The following is a 12,673-nucleotide window of genomic DNA, read 5'->3' as shown; positions in this document are numbered from 1 at the left end:
ATGATATATGTGCCAACCTGGTTTTGAGCACTTTCCTGGCTTGGTTTTAACAAAGCCTCTGCACTTTCTCCTTACCAGCCTGCAACTTCCTCCCCAACCCATTCTCTTTTCTTTTCTTCCCTATGGGATCCTATCTATATTGAATCACACTGAGTGAAAACACAGCAGTCTGGATCCACTTTGATCCCTCTGGTCCCCTGACCAAAGCATCTGACTATGCTCTTCTCTCCAGGCCACCACCCATGTGTATGTGACTATCGTGGATGAGAACGATAATGCTCCCGTGTTCCAGAAGCCACATTATGAGGTGGTGCTGGATGAGGGCCCAGACACCATCAACGCCAGCCTTATCACTGTCCAGGCGCTGGACCTGGATGAGGGGCCAAATGGCACTGTCACCTATGCCATTGTGGCAGGCAACATCATCAATACCTTCCGAATCAACAGGCACACGGTCAGCAGCTGGGGGGAGGGTCCAGGGGCGGAGGGTATCAAAGCCTCTCCGGGCCTTGGTGATATCACAGGGTATAAGGAGCAAACAGAGCCTAGAGAGAAACTGGAATGCCCAGGGACAGGGGGTGGAGGGTAGAAGTTGGAAAGGACCTATCTGCCATCAGTAATGCTGTAATTGATTAGTGATGTCTGCCATAGGCACAGACACAGCAATTGTAGCTAGGATGTCAGGTTCTATTTGGTGTATCATGGAGTTCCCTAGCACTCATCATCCTCTCCTCTTGTACTCTCTGTGTCCCCAGGGTGTCATTACTGCGGCCAAGGAGTTAGACTATGAGATCAGTCATGGCCGCTACACCTTGATCGTCACTGCCACAGACCAGTGTCCCATCTTGTCACACCGCCTCACCTCTACTACCACGGTACGTAGGTGGAATGCATCCCCAATGTGGAGGTTGGGGGAACACGAAGAGGACCCAGGAGGCTCCATAGTGGAAGAGGAAAGAAAGGAAATGCCTATCACAAGGAAGTGCCTGAATTCAAGCGCTCTTGTCCATCTCAGCAGCTCATCCAGATTTGCTGTGTTGCTTTGAGGTGGTCACTGAACTTTTCTGTGACTGTGTCTCACAGATGAGTGAAAGTACCTGCCTTCTTCCCCTTCGTGGGGAAAGCATGCCTTCCGATCAAACTGATAGTGACTCAGATCCCTGCTCTTTCACTTTCTGCCTGTGCGACTCTGAGCAGATCACCTAACCTAGAACCTTTGTTTCCTCATGATTGAAAGCTATGTTTCCGGATGTAGGAGGAGCAAATGGGACCACATAAGATGACCAGAGTATAAGGAAGAGTAGGCCATACCCACACAGACACACAGAAGGTAGAGACAGAGGAGTTAAGAATTCAAGACCAGCTCAGGATACATAGAAAGACCCTGTGTCAAGGACGAGGAGGCTGGGGTGAAGGTCACTGGTAGAGTACTTGCCTACCTTGGGCAAGGTCATGAGTTCAATTCCCAGCAAAACACACACACACAAACACACACATACACACACAAACACACACACACACACACACACACACACACGTGTGTAGTGGGGGGACTTGGACCAGAGCTCATGCATATGCACAGCTTAAATACCCTCCCACCCTGTGATGCCCTCCTACCCTGTAACACTGTACAACGTTCCCCTTAGCCCATGGGTATCAGCATCAGACCCAGCATAAGGTCCAGTTGCTGAGGTTCTCCAGGCATCCGGGGGCCAATCCTAGCTAAGCTGTTCACTGCCTCAGGTGCTTGTGAATGTGAATGACATCAATGACAACGTGCCCACTTTTCCTCGGGACTATGAAGGACCATTTGACGTCACCGAGGGCCAGCCAGGGCCTAGAGTATGGACGTTCCTGGCCCACGACCGGGATTCCGGTCCCAATGGGCAGGTGGAGTACAGTGTTGTGGATGGAGACCCCCTGGGTAAGTAGGGCCTCTGTTGGGTGGTGTGGTGGGCATGACCCAGGGACCTCTCTTCACCTGCTTAGGGCTGAAGTGAGGGAGGTCTCCACACAGTCCATCCACTATGTGACCTTGCCCTCTATGGACCTCAGCCCCACATGCCTTTATCCCAGAAGCATGGAGAGAATGCCATGGCATCTGAGACATGGGCTGGTGGTCTTGAAGGGCCATAACTCTCTCTAGGCGTAGACAGGAAACATCCATCTTCTACTGGGAAAAGTCTTCAATGGAAGAAGGCAAGCATCCTTACCATGTGTACGTCAGGACCCCAGGACCTAGGTTATACATTTGGGGAGCACTGGGCTCCATTGAACATCTCAGTGTCACCCAACAAAAGCCTACACAGTTGGCCATGGTGGCCCATGCTTTTAATTCCAGCACACAGGGGATAGAGGTGGGTGGACCTGTCTGAGTTCAAGGCCAGCCACGGCTACATAGTGTGGTCCTGTCTTTAAAAAGCAAAAAGCCAGCCAGGTGCAGTGACGCACACTTTTAATCCCAGCACTCGGGAGGCAGAGGCAGGTGGATCTCTGTGAGTTCGAGGCCAGCCTGGTCTACAAAGTGAGTCCAGGACAGCCAAGGCTAACACAGAGAGACCCTGTCTCGAAAAACAACAACAACAAAAAGGCAAAAAGCCTACACAGCCTACATGGCTGCTAACCTGGCTTGAGGAAACCTGGAGCAAGGGTTTAAGGAACCCATCAAAATATACCCTTGGGAAAGGGGGCCTTCAAAAGGCAGTAATGGGGAAGTGGCCCGGGAGGATACTGGAATCGCATAAAAAGGCCCTGTTTGCTGTGAGCGTGAGCAAGAGATGGAAGAGATGGTGCCATCAAGAGGTCTTGGTATTTCCAGAGTGAGGTGGACACCATGGTGCTTTGAGCTAGGGAGCCCCCACCTGACTCCTCTCAAATTCATCTTGGAAACTGAAAAGTAAACAAAAACTCTGACTCAAACCTTTTCTTCAACAACAGATAAAGGGACACACCCAGGCCATGCAGCATCAAGGTCACTGTAGCCTGATCCTGCTGGGCCTGCTCCCTGTCCTCAGTCACCTCCCCAGTGCTCACGTGACCTGTCTGCTTCCATCCCTTCATCCAAAATGTCCCAAACACAGGAACCACAGGGAAGTCCTTAAAACCTTGGTCAAGTCATGTCCCTCCCAGGATCAAAGGCCCCCAACACCAGGTGTCCACCATAAAATGCTGAGTTTTTCTTTTTGTTTGTTTGCTTTGGTTTTTGGTTTTCGGGACAGGGTTTCTCTATGTAGCTCTGGCTGTCCTGGACTTGCTTTGTAAACCAGGCTGGCCTAGAACTCACAAAGATCTACCTGTCTCTGCCTCTCGAGTGCTGGGATAAAGGTGTGCACCACCACTCCCACTCCTGGCTAATGCTAAGTCCTTTTTAATGGCTCTCAAAACCAGACAGAAATCCTCTTCTGCCTCATTCTCTTACTCAGACTCCCACTAGACACAGTATTTCTGCAATGCCTTGAGCCTATCGGGGGTGCTCAGACCTCAGGCTCTTTCCACTCACTGGCAATCCCCAGCAGTTCTTGTGAAAAAAGAAGAGCAAGGGGAACATGCGATCCCTACGTGAGCTTTGACCACCTCTCCTGCCTCCTTCTTGGGACCTCCCAGCTCCCATTTTGGCCGAGGACTTCTGGGATCCCTTTCTTGCGACCCCTCGGTCCCACAGGAGAGCACCCGGGCTCCCTTTTAGGATGCCCACTCCCTATCAAGAGTTGTTTTGTTACCAGCCCAACCTTGGGTGGTGGGGGGAGAAAGACTCCCGCCTATGAGCCCATTTTACAGATGGAATAGTCAAGGCAAGGCTTGGTAAGAAGAATCAGGCTGTGGGCCAGGCACAACTGGATAGAAGGTTGTGACCTCCTTGCCCCGGGTGTGGAAGGTGGGGGGATCAGGCATTCTGGTTAGGGCAAGTTGCTGAGGAGAGTAATATATCACTATGCGGCAGGGAGACATTTGCCTGCACATAGCAGGGTGTCAACAGGGCTGGGAAACCCCCAAGAAAGGGAATCCCCACACTTTGGAGGCCTTGGAGCCCAGGACACAGGAAATCCTGCTTCTCCAACTTCCTCACCCCTAAGCAGGGAGGGGCCAGAGAGCTTAGGGAGCTTGGGAGCGGAAGAGCTGGCTGGGGAAATCCCAGCTGCAGGTGGGCATTGGGCTGTTGTGGCAGAAGCTGGGCACCGAGGTGTGTCCTGGGATGTGGGAGACAAACAACAAAAGCCACCAGGATGCCTGGGCCTCTGTCTTTGCGAAGCCTCTGTGCTTTGGGTCTGAGCCCCAAGTACCAAGAGGAACAAAAAACAAAAAGCCAAGTGGGGGTTCATAGCCATATTCTAGCACTCAGGGGGCTGAGGCAGGAGGATTGCCACAAATTCCAGGCTATAGCGTGAGTCCCCGTCTCAAGAAAAAGGGGAAGGGAAGTGGGGTAACTTTCTCCCCAGCTCAGCTCCTGAAAGAACGTGCAGAGGTGAAGTGACCCCTTCCTCACGTTCAGAGCCCCAGCCCCTTATCTGTCCTCCACAAAGGCTTCTCCAGCTCCCTTCATCCCTCACATCCCCATCCTCTCTCCCCTCCCCCCACCCCCCATCAAGCTTCTACCCCGTCAGCCCTAAGGGGTGTTTATCTAGGAAGCCTCTGAACCCAGGGGATTCAAACCTCAGTTCTGCGGTTAGCACACTGCAAGTGCAGAGGGCATGGTTCTCTGGCTCCTAGCTTCGTTTTCCTTAGCACGTGAGCCACTGTGTGTGAGCCTGAGGTTCTTGCTTTAGACGCTTGCACTTGTGTCAGTGTGACACCTGTTGGACACTCGGCAGGGCCCAGAGGCGATCTGAGCCTCAGGGGAAAGAAAGCACAGGCCTAGGAGATTCACATTCCTGAGTTCCAGCTGGGGCTCCAGTCAGGGCCTTACCAGGCTCTCCCATCCTGCTATCCTTCTACCAGGAGCTCATAGTAGTGCCCCTCCACATGGCAGATGTGGCCCTAGGACTCAGTCTTTTCTCACAAGATTTCCTACCTGGACAGTCGTATTTGCCAGCAGTGGGGGCTGAGGAGACTAGAAACAGCAGGCCGAGGTCTCGCTCACCCCAGTGATTCCAGGCTCTTATCTCTCTCAGACAAGGAACTCAGAGATGAAACAAAAGAATCAGGAGAGGTTTTCTCCTGTGTGTGTGGTGTATGGTGTGTGTGTTGTGTGTGTGGATGTGTATATGTGTGTAGTGTGTGGTGTGTGTATATGGTATGTGTGGTCTGTGTGTAGGGTGTGTGTGGTGTGTATGTGGTATATGTGTATGTGTGTGTCCATGTGTGGTGTGTGTATGTGTGTGTTGTGAGTGTGTTGTGTTGTGTATTGTGTGGTATGCATGCATTTGTGTGTGTGTGCACATGCTCATATGCATGTAGAAGCCTGCAGCTGATGTCAGGAGTCATCCTCCAGCACGCTCCCACCTTACTCATTGAGGCAGGGTGTCTCAGTCAAACCCAGAACTTACTAAGATGGTAGCCAGTTTCTGCTTGGGATCTCCTGTCTCTGCCTTCTGAGACTGGAGTTACAGGTGGGACCACATGACCTCCTGGCCTTTCCCGTGCATTGCTGAGGATCTGAATTCTGTTCCTCATGCTTGCGTGGCAAGTGCTTCACCTTCTACGGAAAGGCAGACACGCCAGGCTGCTGCTGTTACATGTACAAAGCAAAGGAAAGCCAGAGTGCTGTCCTTTGGTCACAGTGGTGGCAGCCAGCCTAGACGGTTGCATGACACTCTGCTGCTGCAGTGACATGGCCCCATGGTTGCCTCAGCCTTCAGATACCGTGCAGCCCACCTAGTACTTTTTTTTTCCCCTGCCTGTCCACAACACACTTTCCAATATGCCTAATGCCTTTCTTAGTAAGTTTCTAACCCCAAGTGGTCAGGAAGAGTGTGTTATGTAGGAAGGGGCCCGTAAGTCAGGGGTGATGGCACATTTGGGGAATCCCAACACTTGGGATGTGGAGGCATAAGGGTCAGGAGTTCAGGGGCAGCCTGGGCTACATGAAACTACCTCAAAACAGACAAAACCAAAGATATCCCATCTCTACTTTCCAACACAACTTGGATCATCCACTTGCTAATGCAAGGCCCAGGAGGGAAGCTGATTGGTCAGGAAGCATACACATGTGAGTATCAGGACCACTCTCCCGTTAGACCCATGAAGAGCCCCGGGGGACATGTGCCTCCACTGCTGCCCCTGGCCTTCATGAGGAAGGCTGGCAGGAGGAAGGGAGGTCTCAGTTGGGACCAGCTAACACCTATTCTGGTGGCCCTCAGGGGAGTTCGTCATCTCTCCAGTGGAGGGTGTGCTGAGGGTCCGAAAGGACATAGAGCTGGACCGGGAGACCATTGCCTTCTACAACCTGACCATCTGTGCCCGGGACAGGGGGGTGCCGCCGCTCAGCTCCACGGTGAGTCCGGCCCAGCTCCACAGCATCCCTTAATGTAGCTGGAATGCCTGCAAACACTGTCATGCTTGGCCTTGAGAAACCAGAGGTGAAGTGAGGTGGGGGGTGAGTGGGGGATGTGGAGAGGGGAGTTTGGGGGGGGGTGGCAGGGTCGCCTTTAATCGCAGCACTCAGGCAGATCTCTGAGTTTGAGGTCAGCCAGGTCTACAGAGTGAGTTCCAGGACAGCCAAGGCTGCACAGAAAAATCCTGTCTCAAAAAATCAGAGAGAGAGAGAGACAGAGAGAGAGAGACAGAGAAAGAGATAGGTAGAGAGACAGAGAGAGACAGAGAGAGAGAGAGAGAGAGAGAGAGAGAGAGAGAGAGACAGAGACAGAGAGAGAGACAGAGAGACAGAGAGACAGACAGAGACAGACAGAGACAGAGTGAGAGAGACAGACAGAGAAAGAGAGACAGAGAGAGAGAGAAAATGACAGAGACAGAGAGACAGAGACAGAGAGAGAGAAACCAGAGGTGCCTCTCGAACTTAGCCTTGGGGATCTTGCCTCTCCAGGACACTCCCCTCATAATATCCCTTCAGGAAGCTGTCTTTGCTGCCAGACCTCTGCCCCTGATCCAGACCTGTCACTTTCTCCCTCTGCCAATCCCCTCCCCTTCCATTTGGCTTATTGTCTTCCTTCATCCTCCTCTTCCTCCACAACCTTCCCCTCCCAATGTCCTCACTACCTTTGCTCTGTCTGTCCCCTCCTCCTCTTTGGTCACACCCACCCGTGGCTCATCCTCCCCATCCCCCAGATGCTGGTGGGAATCCGCGTACTGGACATCAATGACAATGACCCAGTGCTGTTGAATCTTCCCATGAACGTCACCATCAGTGAGAACAGCCCCGTCTCCAGCTTCGTCGCCCATGTCCTGGCCAGCGATGCTGACAGTGGCTGCAATGCGCTCCTCACCTTCAACATCACCGCAGGCAACAGAGAGCGGGCCTTCTTCATCAATGCCACGGTAGGTTCAGATCTGTCCAAGGCTCCCAAGTTCCTCCTACCAGAGGCACATTGAGGGCCTCCTGGGTTCCAGACTGGGGCCGAGACTTCTTTGTGACAGTGAAGAAACTGGACCCTGGAGCCTGAACAGCAGCAGTTCTAACGTTAATAGGGAATCTGAATGGTAGCACACCTAGCTCCTGGCCAACCTTTGGGAGGCTGAACAGGAGGATTACTGTGAGTTCAAAGTTAGTCTGGAATTCAAAAAGCAAGCGTAAACTGGGTGCAGTGTTGTACCTATAATTCTAACACTTGAGAAACAGCAGCAGGGAGATTAGTTCAGGGTCCTCCTGCTGCCATAATGAGTTCAAAGTCAGTCTGACCCTTGTCTAGAAAAATAAAATAAAGCCAGGCATGGTGGTGCACGCCTTTAATCCTGGCACTTGGGAGGTAGAGGCAGGTGGATTGATGTGAGTTCGAGGCCAGCCTAGTCTACAAAGCAAGTCCAGGACAGCCAAAGCTACACAGAGAAACCCTGTCTCCATAAATAAATACATAAATAAATAAATGAATAAATAAATAAAAATAAAAGCAATGAAGTGTAATGGAAAATCTGCTCAAAATAAATCAGCTCCTAGAGCCAGAACAGGTTGTAGGAATTCCAGGCAGCAGAAGTGCTCCATCAGCGTCGATCAAACAACTGAAGGGAGCCTTAGAAGCAATTGAATTGGCTGTAGCTCCTTCAATCAGCCAGCCATTTGGTTGTAGGTGCATTAGCACCGGGGAGGGCCTCCTGAGTCAGCCATGGCCTAGCTGCCCTGATCCAAGGCTGCTGACATGGATTGGGGTGCAGGGACCCAGTTCCAGTTAGTAGCCCACTTTGGTTTTGTTTGAACAGCTGCTTTCTAGTGCCCATGAAACAACACCCCCAAACATGGCCCCCAAGGCTTCTCCTGGGCACACATGAACCCTAAACTGTAAGATGGTTTGAGCCATACTGAAGTGCACCTGAGTTTCTCCCCTGGCCTCTTAGAGTGTCTGTAGACTGTTGACACCCAGGGTCCTCCGAGGTGTCCCCCTCTTTTGGGGTTGGTGAGAACTTGGAATCACTGACTTACCCTCACCCTGGAAAGATCCTGGTGGCTTCCTTTGACCCTTGTCTCTTAGGCACTTTGGGGAAGCTACTTCCAGCCACCTAGGAACTGCAGGCAGAGCATGAATGACTTGGGGGGGCACGGGGGAGGGGCCTGCTCATCTAACCAGCCAGGCACATCCCAGACAGGAATCGTCACTGTCAACCGGCCCCTGGACCGAGAGCGCATCCCAGAGTACAGGCTGACAGTCTCTGTAAAGGACAACCCAGAGAACCCACGCATAGCCAGGAAGGTAAGGCTGCAAGAGACTGGGGTTGGGTGGGGTGAAAGCAGGAGAAAGGGTTGGAGGAAGGGGGAGGGAGAAGGAGGGGGGCTAGGGGAGGGCAGGCCAAGTGTGTGTGTGAGAATGAGAGTGAGTATGCACACCTCTCTTGGTGAGGGGGCGCAGCCCACCACAGGCTTAGAAACATACATCGGCCTTAGCAAATGCTGGCTTCAGATCTCAGTTCTATCCACAGCGATGTGCTTGAGCCAATTCATTTTTCCCCCCAGTCTCCCTTTTCTCTCCCACAAAGTTGTATCACTAAGTCAATACCCAGCCTGCCCCAGGGCCAACAACTCAGGGGACTCCTGATGACACTTCTTCAGCTAACCACAGATATGTGTGCACATTATCGGACTCAGACCTGCATTTGAAGGTCCTGAAGGGGGCAGGTGGGCTTCAGTTGTCAAATGTGCAGGCTTCTTACTGAAAGGCAGTGGGCGCTGACAGTCCCTTTTAGGCTGGAGCTGCTCTGTTCATACCACCCCTGGTGCTGGGGTAGGATCCTGTGCCTGTTTCCTCAGCTCTGCTCCTGACAAGCTAAGTGGCTCTCTTGGCACACTGCTTTCTCAGTGCCTCAGTTTCCCTGTCTGGACTATGGACTGAGGCGCTAGCAATTTATCAGTGGTTACACCTGTGAGGAAAATAGCACCCTCACTTGTGGCCACAGTCCCTCCTGAGCCCTCTCATTCCTTCCTTCCTTCCTTCCTTCCTTCCTTCCTTCCTTCCTTCCTTCCTCTCTCTCTCTCTCTCTCTCTCTCTCTCTCTCTCTCTCTCTCTCTGTTTTTTGTTTGTTTGTTTGTTTGTTTGTTTGTTTCAAGCAGGGCTTCTCTGTGTAGCCTTGACCTCAAACTCCCAGAGATCCTCCGATCCTCCTCCTGTCTCTACCTCCCTCAGTGATGGGCTTACAGGCGTGCGGCACCGGGCCTGGCTGCCCCCTCATCCTTTTCATCATGAAGGATGCAGATCTTGTGAAAGCCGTATCTGTTGAGACGGTCATGTGATTTCTGGCTCTCTGATCATGTATGTGATGAATTGCATTTGTTAGTGAATGTACGGTGAGCCATCACTGGAATGAAGTCAACTTGAGCGTGCTGATCACTTTGATACGCCTTTTATTTAGGCTTGCAAGTGTTTTGTTGAGAATCGTTGCTTCTATGTTCAACAAGGAGATTGATATGCAGTTTGTTGTTGAACAGGGTTCCCTGTTGGTCCAGAAAACAGTTCTGGTGGCAGCCGTCACGGGGATCCCTTTCTTATATGTTTCCTACTGTAAATTCTATGTATTTCACAGGGGTGCTGAAGGTTGATTTGCCGTGTCCACAGTATCTGTGGCAGTGGTGGCAATTGTGTCGGCTGTGGTAAGGGGAGTTGGATGAGGCAATAAACAAGTGGACCACGAGGACAGGAGAATCAGCTGGCAGAGTGATAAAATATTCCTGTCCCCTTTGTTTCCCTAAACATGAGGAGTCTCTTGACCATTGTGGCTTCTGAGGTGCCGTCTTACCCAGAATTCCATCATGGGGCTTTGAGGCAAAGGTTATGCCCTCTGCATCCTCACCCTAGTGCCATAGAGTCGTATTCAGGGGCCACAGAAGGATACATGGCCTGACGTGCAGCTTTGTGTGAGAGCATGGCTGATCTTGGACCAACAGCAATCAGGTGTGATGGTCTAAAACCCAGGACTCACTTTCTGGTCTAAAATCCTCCATCCTCAGGCGAGAGAAGTAGCCCTCTCGCCCACACTGGCCCGTAACCACACAGCATTCCCTTAAAAGAGTTAACATTCTTGTTAATCAGAAAGGAAAATGGAGTCAGGCCAATTGTGGGATAGTATCTTGCCAAGATCACCTAGTGAGCAGGCAGCAGAGGAGGCACTTGACTCTAGATCCCTGCTTTCGGCTTTTCAATCCCCCATTTCTGAACACGATCCCTTCAATAGCACAGCGTCCTTCTTAGGGTTTCCATTGCTGTGAAGACACACCGTGGCCAAGGCAACTCTTATAAAGAACAACATTTAACTGGGGCTGGCTCACAGCTCAGAGGTTTAGTCCGTTATCATCATGGCGGGAAGCATGGCAGCGTGCAGGCAGACATGGTGATGGAGAAGGAGCTGAGAGTTCTACATCTTGACCTAAAGGCAGCCAGGAGGAGACCAGCTTCCACAAGCAGCCAAGAGGAGGCTCTCCCACACTGGATGGGGCTTGACTACTGGGAGACCCCCAAAAGCCCACCTCTACAGTGACACACTTCCTCCAACAAGGCCACACCCCCTAATAGTGCCACTCCCTGTGAGCCAAGCATTCAAACACATGAGTCTATGGGGGCCAAGCCTATTCAAACCACCACACAGCCCTCTCCTTGTTCTGCCCATCACAGGATTTTGACTTACTGCTGGTCTCTCTGGCTGATGAGAATGACAATCACCCCCTCTTCACTGAGGGCACGTACCAGGCAGAGGTGATGGAGAACTCTCCCGCTGGTAGGTGCTGGGTCCACCCATGGCCTCCTACCATACAGGTAGACACCACTGGGGCCTTGGGTGCTGAGGATGTGCTGTGTCCTGGTGGCATAGCTGCGCATAGAACCCAGCGGGTACAGAACGGTGCCAGAGGGGAGGGGGCAGCTCCAAGGCTTGGGGGATAAGCTACGACTGCTAAAGAGGCCACAGATCTGTTTGCGAGAGATAAAAGTAGTCATTGATATTGATCACCCTTGGGTTATCCAGAAGCAGCCCCCACTGTCCCCAAGGAGAGGAATTCAAGGTGAAAAGAGTGGCCGGGACAGAGACAAACCCATCACCCTGCTCCTCAGCACTGTAGGGTAGAAATCCTGGGATCCACCATTAGAATGAGGCTCAAGGGTCCTGGTTAGTCAGCATAGCCCTTACCCCTTATTCACAGAACTGGTTAACTTTGTCTCCCTTTGATGACTCCAGGAGGTCCCCTCACCCTTCTATCTACCTCCACCCCAAGTCCCCAGACCTTGATTTTCGAATCAGAAAGAGATTAAGTAACATAGTACTGTCTCTCCAGGTGGATGTCCCCTCTGTGTGGACTTGACTTTTAAATCTGCTGGTGTGCACATCCGTGCATTCACCGGCACAAGGCCACATCAGGGCTTACGTGTGAGTTACATGTGTATGCAGATACATGTAGGCATGTGGGTGGCCCTATGATGTACTCATAGCAAGTGCACCTATGAACAGAGACAGCCAGGGCCACAAACAGGGGCATAATACACATGAATGTGCTCTGTGTGCATAAAATCACTACCACGTGAACTCAGGCACACACTATGTGTGTGTGTGTATATAGCACGTACAGCCCTAATAATAGAGAAATGTCTACATACATATGGACAGACAAGACCCACACATGGAGGGGATTCTAGGGACCCCCCTAGATCCTCCAGTGGAGTGGCCAGCCTCAAAGGCTGCTGGGAAGTAGGCATGCTCCAGGCAGGCCAGAGGGGCTTGCTCACCGCTCTTGTGTTTTCTCCCCAGCAGAGCTTTGAGGCCGCTCGCTCCCAGGCATCTGCGTTCAGTCTGCCAAGGCTGCCGCAGGCCCAGCCCAGGGCCTCCCTACCCACTCCCTGTCCATCTCCCCTCCTCCCTCCTCTCATCCATCATCAGCCATGGTCATGGGGACACAACAGGGAGGTGGGAGGGAGGGAGGGAACCAGGCTGGCCTGTGGTGACTCCTCTCCTCTGGCTCAGGGACACCTCTCACGGTGCTCAATGGGCCTATCCTGGCCCTGGATGCTGACGAGGATGTGTATGCCATAGTCACTTATAAGCTGCTGGGTGTCCACAGTGACCTCTTTGATATCGACAACAGCACAGGTGA

The 12,673-nt window shown here is 52.1% G+C and overlaps 1 protein-coding gene across 1 annotated transcript in view; it reads left to right on the top strand.

Annotated features, from left to right (window-relative positions):
• Positions 1 to 12,673, top strand: part of CDH23 (cadherin related 23) — a 382,149-nt gene that overhangs the window by 346,016 nt on the left and 23,460 nt on the right. Inside the window, exons 37-44 of the mRNA XM_084751804.1 lie at positions 233 to 454; positions 756 to 875; positions 1,744 to 1,924; positions 6,297 to 6,430; positions 7,222 to 7,431; positions 8,688 to 8,795; positions 11,205 to 11,307; positions 12,544 to 12,669. Of these exons, the coding sequence (XP_084607930.1) occupies positions 233 to 454; positions 756 to 875; positions 1,744 to 1,924; positions 6,297 to 6,430; positions 7,222 to 7,431; positions 8,688 to 8,795; positions 11,205 to 11,307; positions 12,544 to 12,669 (1,204 nt within the window). The remainder of the gene's footprint in view (positions 1 to 232; positions 455 to 755; positions 876 to 1,743; positions 1,925 to 6,296; positions 6,431 to 7,221; positions 7,432 to 8,687; positions 8,796 to 11,204; positions 11,308 to 12,543; positions 12,670 to 12,673) is intronic.

This window comes from Acomys minous (assembly GCF_964271855.1).
Source record: "Acomys minous genome assembly, chromosome: 13".
NCBI lineage: Eukaryota > Metazoa > Chordata > Mammalia > Rodentia > Muridae > Acomys > Acomys minous.
Note: the sequence above shows the minus strand (reverse complement) of the source record. Positions and strands in the feature narration are given on the sequence as shown.